Source organism: Hippopotamus amphibius, chromosome 12 (assembly GCF_030028045.1).
Source record: "Hippopotamus amphibius kiboko isolate mHipAmp2 chromosome 12, mHipAmp2.hap2, whole genome shotgun sequence".
Lineage (NCBI taxonomy): Eukaryota > Metazoa > Chordata > Mammalia > Artiodactyla > Hippopotamidae > Hippopotamus > Hippopotamus amphibius.
The window spans coordinates 86,959,255-86,967,853 of record NC_080197.1 but is presented as its reverse complement, the minus strand read 5'-3'; the positions used below and the strand labels follow the sequence as shown (position 1 = coordinate 86,967,853).

The window sequence follows — 8,599 nt, the reverse complement described above, 5'->3', positions numbered from 1 at the left end:
ATGATCTCAATCCTTTTTCACTGTGTATCCCTCAAAATGGAATTTAAAAATCCTTTTATTCTTCTCGTGGGGAAAAGGAAATGGAAGATATCCGAATGAAAATATACAGGAAAAAGCAAAGTAGACGATGGCCAATGTTTAGTGAGGTTTACTATATGCCAGGTACTGCCCTGAACATTTTACACACATTATTTAACTTCCTCATTCTATGAAGTAGGCGTTTTCTTTACTATTTTATGGATGAGTAAACTGAGGTCCAGAGAGCACCTTGCCCAAGGTTATACCAACAAGTGGTAGAGCTGAGCTTAACTAGAAAGTCTTTACATTCCAAAACCCTGAGGCTTTATCCTATAAACCTCATTAATTTTAGATTTCCACACTGAACTCTCTTGTGGGTCTACACAAACAGGGAGGGGAGCCATAGACAAGAAACCCTCAAAATACTAAACTCTAAATTGTCCCTCAACTGCTGGAGAACAATTAACCCTGGGTGCCATCCGTTCAAATCTGGCTACAAGGTTAATTTCCACAGGCTACCTAGAATGATCTGAAAAAAGATTAAAGAACTAATCTTATTCAAGGACAGATAGAGATTCTTTACACTAGTAGGCATGCTTGCAGCAGAAGATAAGAGTTTCAAAGGGAGAGAAAGAAGGAAAAATAGGAGCCATCTTAAGGAGTAGATGAGTAGGTTTGCTTTAGTTCAGTGGTTCTCAGACTTTAGTGTGCCACAGCTCAGCCATTAGCTTGTCCCATCTCCCACATGGAGAGTTTGCTAAGTTTTCTGGGCTCCATCCAAAGAGATTCTGGTTCAGGAGGTTCAGGGTAGCCCCATGAATGTGCATTTCTCATTTCCAGCAAATTCAGAAGTCACGCTGCTGCTGTTGGTCAGAGAACCACTGCCTTGAAGCCATTTTTGTCCAAACCCAGAATAACTACCTGATATTCAAGATACTGATACATTTTAAAAGAAGTAAACTCACCGGACTTACCTGGCTGTCCAGCGGTTAAAACTCTGCGCCCCCACTGCAGGGGGCACGGGTTTGATCCCTGGCTGGTGAACTAAGATCCCCCATGCCCTGTGGTATGGCCAAAATAAATAAATAAAAGTAAACTCTCCCTGATCCCATGGGAATTCAAATCAGAGCCCCAAGGAACAAAGAACATGCTAACTTGGCATGCAGGGATCAACATACAATGATCTTGGTCTCAAGATTTATTCTCAGAAAAACACATTTGTACCATTTCTCAGTCTCTTGACTGTTGGAAAACATATTACTGATGAAATATGTAATGAAAGCAGACTTAGTACAGGTTTCACTTTGGCGAAAAGTGATCTGACCAGCAAGCTGGTAAAAGTACTAAGTTGGTCCCTGTAGCAGTCATGAACAGTCTCCTTAACCATCTCAAATCCCAAGCTGGCCCCTCTTCCTGCTTCACCAACAGAAAAATTCACATCATCCTATTGTCAACACTGACATAGTCCAACACTTTGCCTTCGTTGAGAGAGCTGAGAGAATAAATGACAGGCACTTTTTGTTTGGCTGTAGGTTCCTTTGTTTTCTAAGAATGTTTAGTGTTATCCGGTAATTAGATAAGAATATCCTTTTATTATATTGATTATGGAACTAGTTCTTGTCTCTACTCTCTGTACCTATGTCTATCTTAGCCCTTGAAAGGCACAGAAAAGAGTTCTTCCAAGGGTAATCTCAGTCCCCATGAACCTGATATATGGTGACATATGCAACTGATACCCATAAGTGCCAGCCATAGGCACTCAGACTTTTTGTATAAGGTTAGTAGATATGGTGAGTGCCATGTGGATGGGTTAGAGCAGCAGTGAGTCACAGAGTGAAGGTAGCTAAACTCAAGCCAGGATTGGGTATTTTATAAATGTCAGCAGTAACTTCTGGATTAACTGTTCAGTGAACAGGGCTTTCTAAATGACTTCAGCCTGTGTTGGGGTCAAACGCAGATAGTAGTACCCGGTCATCCACTTAGAAGACCAGGCAAGACCCTGGAACACACAATGACCCTGGAAAATGTTAACAGATGACTCAAAAAGGATTTCTATCTCCAAGGAAATCTACACTCCCATTAAAAAAAAGCACCTTAATAACTGGGGCAGTTGCCTCTGCAAGCAAGGAAATCAAACAACCAACTATGCCTCTGCCCAGAGTAGAAAACAAGTCCATTTTCAGCTGAGGCATTTGGAAATTCCATTTAGCATTTAGGCATAACTGTAAGGTAAATTATTAAATGCGGAATACAATTAACAATAAAAAACAACCACTGCATTTTGAATTGGTAAAACAAACAGCTTGTTTTGAACGTACACAATAATTCTCTGGCCAAGCTGCTTTCAGTTTTCAAGAAAAATTTGTCTTCTAGGATGAAAGCCTAAGATTAGCCCAATAGCACCATCTAGTGGTGAGAGGTATACATAGCGCTTCTCTTCTCTTGAAACCCATCAGACCCACTTGCCTTTTCTACCCACACTGCTAAGGTAAAAGCATGTGCTGAGAGACTGTAACAATGTAAAATAACAATGGAAAAGAAACACTGAAGAGTTCAAATGTAAATTAAAAGCTTTATTGAATAAAAATGTTTCAAAGTAAGCAAGACTGTAAGAAAGCAGAATATTTTACATCTCTAAAAAATATCAGAGCTAAATCTCTAAAAATGCAGTATAAAGAAAAGCCTATACCTTAAAAGCCCTGTCTCCCCCTGCATACAATTTGGAATATCAATGACGTACAACAAATGTACTCAAGTTTATATTGTTCCAAAACCTTAATACTAGAAAACCATCTCCCAAAAAAGGCCTCTAATTGGTTTAATTGCACCCTAGGAATACTGTCTGCCATAAAAATCAATCCATTTCAGAGCTTATAAGTATTAAAAAACTAGTGTTCCAGAAAGGGGATATCAGAAGTAAAATATAGGGTTTGGTGATCTGAGTTTAAGTGGTTTAAGGCATTTTTTTTTTCATTATTCCTTCTAAATGCATTACTTTGCTCTAATATGCAACATGGCAAATGGCAATACAAAAGATCTTATAAAAATATTGCAGCTTTCAGTAAATTATGAGAAGCACAGATACCACCAGAGAAGAAAGCAATCACTTGGGGTATAGTCAAACTCACTGGCAAATACCATAGCTTATTTGGGACACAATGAATCTCTCCAAGCACCAAGGGTGCTCAAAAGGTGCTCCAAAAAGATGGTTGTGCTATATCTCAATAATCCAGTTCAGGAGGTGGTTTAGAAAGCAGGATGCAATAAGTTCCCCATATACATCAGAGTAAGAAAATTAACCTAAATTTTTTTTAAAAGACTAAACATTTGATCTCTTAACAGAATACTAAACAATAAATTGGTATTCATGTAGAAATATACAAACTGTGCCCTTTATACTAAAGTGCATTCAGTCATAATGTTTAGGCCCCTAAATCCCTTCTGCGTGTTTCATAATTCCATACTTGAATTTTTAGTGTAACAATGTACAGCTAATCATCTATTTTCATGTTGTCTTTTGGGAATACAGTGGAATCTGGACCATATCAGTTGGAATATCTCCCCCCCCAAGACACACACACACACTCCCACCCCCAAAAGACCTTAAAGCAGTTGTGTATATCATCATTGCTAAAATAGAGATTTAAGTAATGTTAGCTCTAGCATTGAGAATTGGTTCACTTAAGCTGCAGTATGGGATTTTTATGAAGCAAGATCTCTTTTCCAAAGTTACTTCCACATAAATTACAGTTCATGCTAAGACAGCTGCCTGCGTGCATCACTTTGATAAAGGGCAGCGGCTCACTAACACTAACACAAATGGAAGGCCCAGCATCACTGCAATTTGTTATTCCTCATCTTCATCCTCATCATAGTACCGATTTCTCTTTATCTGTTCCTCCACAGACAGCTCTTTGACTACTTCTCCTTCCCAGAATTCCACATCCTGGGATTTCTGATTCTGAGTAGTGAATTCTCTAGTGGAGGTGTTGTCTGCAAAGCTAGACCAATTTTTGGACTTGGGTTCTAGTGGAGACTGCTGTTTGAGAAGGTTTCTATCACCTTCATCTAAGTTTGCACCATTTTCTATAAGATTTTCACTCCCTATCTCAAAACTGTGAACTTCCTTACTTCTCCCTGCCTCTCCTCCTTTAGATCCCTTTGACCAGGTTGTTTTTCCCACACTCTCATTCTTCTCGGAGTTGCTGGCATTTTCCATGTGTTTCCTTTCTGCTTCTACACCTCCTCCAAACTCCTCACTCTGCTCTGACATGCTCCAGCCTTTCCTGATAGGCGGGGACAAGGTTTTTGGGCTCTTGACTGAAGAGGTTCGAAATGAAGCTGCTACAGTGAATGGCCGACTTCTCTCCCTCAGTGAAGAAGATCGTCTTAGCTTCTTCAGATCCAGATCTACATCCTCAGGAGCTTCAGGCTTGCTGATTTCCTCCTCAGGAGGCCATTTAGGCTTCGATACTTTGATCCCTTCCTCCAAGGCACTTCCTGAACTGCCAAGTTCAGTGGGGGGCGGCCAAGCGATCCTCAACTTCTTAGTTTCAGCTGGCTTGTCTTCTTTCTCCAATGGGGAGGAGGCCTTGGCTTCCATACTTGCAGTCAGCAAACCCACCTTAGCAATGGGGGCATCTTCCACCCCTGGGCTCTGAGGGGTCTCCCCTGCATTTGGCAGCGGGGCCGGTCTCTCCAAAGTCTCTTCGTTTTCATTTTTGCTTGCCCACAGATCCTTGTGTGGTCTGTGTCCAAAGCCTTCATCATAGTTGCCTTTAGATTTAAAGAGTTGATTGAAGTGAGGCTTGCAATAGATTCTCCCATGTAAAGAGGCATATGTTCCTAGACTGTTGTTTTTTTTTTTTTAAAAAAAGAGCATAGAGTTAAAAAATCTGTATACGCTTATTTACACCAGTAGGCTGAAACCTGGCAACTCCAGTATTTTCAGAAGATGCTAAGCACATTCCCCCTTTTAAGCACATTTGTTTTATTATCCTTGTAAAAAACATGCTCACTTCCAGGCCCAAACCCTCACAAGACATTCTTCCACCTCGTACATGTTCCCATTTTCAAGTGATTTCACTCCCCTCTGTCAAAACTGTTGAAAAAATTACTTCTTCCACGAAGTCTTCCCTAGGTAATCCCACCTAGCTCTGACCATTCATATATTTCCCAAGTATTTATTACCTATAACTATTTTTAATGATATTCCTTTGTAAAAAGCTGCATCTTGTACCCTCCTAGTTTCCCATCTGTGTTATAATTTAAAAGCATGTTTTTGCAGGAATGGGTATAGTGCTCTGTCAACGGTTGGTGCTCAGTAGACACCAGTGATGGAATAAAGGAAAACTATGGTCAATAGAAGAATGGTGAGCACTAGCCAGACGTCGGTCTACCCCAACAAGAGTGCTGGACGGGCCTTTAGGACATCTGGTGTCTCTCACAGGGTAACACATTTTTAAGGCGGGGTGAGGTATAAAAACAACAGCATTTCCACAGAATATAAAAATTCAAAAATTTAGAAAAATGTGCTCTGGGGAAAAAAATACAGTGGGCAGAAAAAGAACCACTAAGTGGAAGTTACAGAGGCACATTCTGGCTCAACAGAAGGGAAAGTTGTCGAGCTAGTGCTAACACTGGAACTAGCTGTAGTGGGGTATTAACCCCCACAGAAGTGCCACACAGGTGCCAGGACATCTTTCAACAGTATGCTGGAAGGGATGCTTGCTCTGGAAGGAAGGCTGGAGGAAATGACATCCTGATTACTTCCTCCTCCAAAGGTCTATGAATAAAATGAGTTAATATGGAATATTTCCCCAATTTACCACACTTATATCCATATTTTGAGTTACTTGAAAGAAATGATACATAATGATTTTCTCATAAAATAAAACAATATACAGAAAAATATATGCTCTTTAGGATCTATTATTATTGCTATTTGTACCATTTATACAGTCCTTAGGATAATTCAAAGGGCTTTAACAAGTATCCTCCTGAGATTTCCTAACTATGATTCTACGATACCAAGGGAAAACATTCTACTAAATTAGGTCACAGGGGCAGTTACCTGCAATCTATATGATTTAAGCTTCAGTCTTACCATGTAAATTAACATGTGCGCATACCAAGAAGTTCTAAACACCATTACTATTTGATATAAAATGCCTGCCATTAAATGGTACCTTTTACTTTTTTCAAAGGCCCTCAACAGCACACACTATTAGCACCACAGACTCCCTCTGGAGGTCCAACTATACAGAGAGATGGCTTGTTTTGGGCTGGCTTACCTAAGTTTGTTGTTACAATAGGAACAACGGAAGCAGCTGATGTGAAACACCTGCTTGTTGGCCAGGAGACGCTCCATTGAGTAGACTGTTTTCTGACATTCCACGCAGGTCTCTCTTGCAGGTGCCTGAAACTTCTAGGAAAAGGAAAAGGACAACATTAGCTAGCAAAGGCAGCGATGGGTTACACTCTGCTGAGGTGGGCCCTGGGATTTACTTTGTTTTCTAAGGGCTCCCTTACCTGGTCTGTCAATTCTCAGAGAAACACTAAGCCTGCTCAGTTCTATCAGATGACTCTTTAAAGCCAAGAGGCTCTCCTAAATTCTTTACCCAGATTGTCTTGCTGCCCTAAGTGCAGCAGCCACTGAGGATGGGTGGAGGTAGGGCTGGAGTGCAGAGAAAGGCTTAGACAAACCACCACACACACACAAGTAGACACAAAAGGATTCTGCGGACAGGAAATGAGGAGAAAACGTCATCACACACAGAAAAAGAAGTTTGGTTGTTTGAGTCAAGTGCCAAGTAAGAAACAGGACAGATTTTTTAAAGAAGAGATTCTGAAGGGGGTAACTTTCAAGGAGAGAAAGAGCATTTGGCTTTGGGAAGTAGGAAAAGACACTTTTTTAAAAAAATTATTTTTTAATCTTTTTTTTTTTTTGAAGTATAGTTGATTTACAATGTTGTGCTAATCTATGCTGTACAGCAGAGTGACTCAGTGACACTCATATAGACATTCTCTTTTCTATATTCGGAAACGACACTTTGATAAAGCATCTCTTAGTCCCCTCTGCATGGTATCTTGACTTGCTCAATCCACTAGACATAATATTTTTAAATAAAGCAAAACTGACACATAAATGGAACATTTTAAGAGACACAAACTATTTTATTAGGACTCCAGAAGAAAGCCTAGCCCAATAAAGCAGTAGGTTCTATAATCTTTTTAAAAAACCAAATGGAAAATAAAACTAATGTACTGGGAGGGGGCGGGATCATAACAGGGAATTCATGAACTGTTCATAAAGCGTGGACCACATGCGGGGTGAGCACAGCTGTTGCTGGTAAACTCAATCCTAAACCACATGAAGTCATTTGTATTCTAGCACTGATGAAAGCTAGAATTCCAAAACTGTATGTTTTCACGCGATAAGAAGTAGTTACATGGCCACTAGGGGTGGGGGTAACAAGTCCCTAGGTGTGTGTGACCCTTGACTTGTCCCAACAGAAACACCGCAACCAGTAAATGCAGCAGCAACTTAGTTAAGGTGGCCCGGAAGCTCTCTCAGGCACCTTGGTGGCCTCTTGGCCTCCAAGTCCAGTGTGGTGGTAAATAATACAATTTAGTCCCAAAGCCCAGGGCCTGAATGGTTAAGGTAAGCCTAAAATAAAGCAGCTTATGGGTAAGATAGAATTTTGATTAAAAAACCCAAAACAGACCCATAAAAACAATTCAGGCTGCTGGTTCACTTGCCACATGATTCACTAGGAGGTAAAAAGCAAAAGTAGGAATGGTTTTCCAAGTAGACTTGGACAGGAAATGAGAGTAGAAAATGGGCATAACATAGAAGTAAAGGTTAAAATCTATAAAAGGGAGTAATAAAATTAGTGCTCCCAAACAGCACCAAAGGATTTAAAAATGAGGGAGGAGGGCGGAGGGTTAACAGCAGCCCCTCCATTCCTAGAGGGGATTAGAGTTGAAAAGAAAAACTTAAAGAATCAAAGACCACAGCAACAACTTTAGGTTACCAAGTATAAGGGAGGAATTTAAATACGATCAAATGTATGGAATGCTGTTGGCAGATATTAGGGCATTATTTGGAATTTTTTAAAAATTTATTTCATTGAAGTAAAGTTGATTTACAATGCTGTGCTGGTTTCTGGTGTACAGCAAAGTGATTCAGTTTTACATATATATAGTCTTTTTCATATTCTTTTCCATTATGGTTTATTACAGGATATTGAGCATACTTCCCTGTGCAATACAGTAGGACTTCATTGTAGAATTGCTTTTCTTTCTCTCTCTCTTTTTTTTTGGCCACAATACACGGCTTGTGAGATTGAACCCGGGCCCTCAGCAGTGAGAGCTCAGAGTCCTAACCACTGGATTGCCAGGGAATTCCCAAATTGTTTTTTCTTACATGGACGTGTCTAACAAGATTGGACCAAAGTGGAGATGTCCTTACATAATTTAATTAGGTTTCTCTAAAAGGCCTAGGTCCTTATCTAGCAAGCAGGAAACATGTTAAAAGGCAGAATAAAATTTGGGTATAATAGTCCAACTGGAGCCATTG

General features: G+C 40.1%; 1 protein-coding gene across 2 annotated transcripts in view; it reads right to left on the bottom strand.

Annotated features, from left to right (window-relative positions):
* Window positions 1–2,570: 2,570 nt before the first annotated feature.
* Window positions 2,571–8,599, bottom strand: part of LIMA1 (LIM domain and actin binding 1) — an 82,692-nt gene continuing 76,663 nt past the window's right edge. For both annotated transcript variants that reach the window (XM_057701877.1, XM_057701878.1), the window contains exons 10-11: window positions 6,312–6,445; window positions 2,571–4,868 (exon numbers count right to left, since the gene is read on the bottom strand). In XM_057701877.1, the coding sequence (XP_057557860.1) occupies window positions 3,866–4,868; window positions 6,312–6,445 (1,137 nt within the window). In that variant the 3' untranslated portion in view covers window positions 2,571–3,865. The remainder of the gene's footprint in view (window positions 4,869–6,311; window positions 6,446–8,599) is intronic.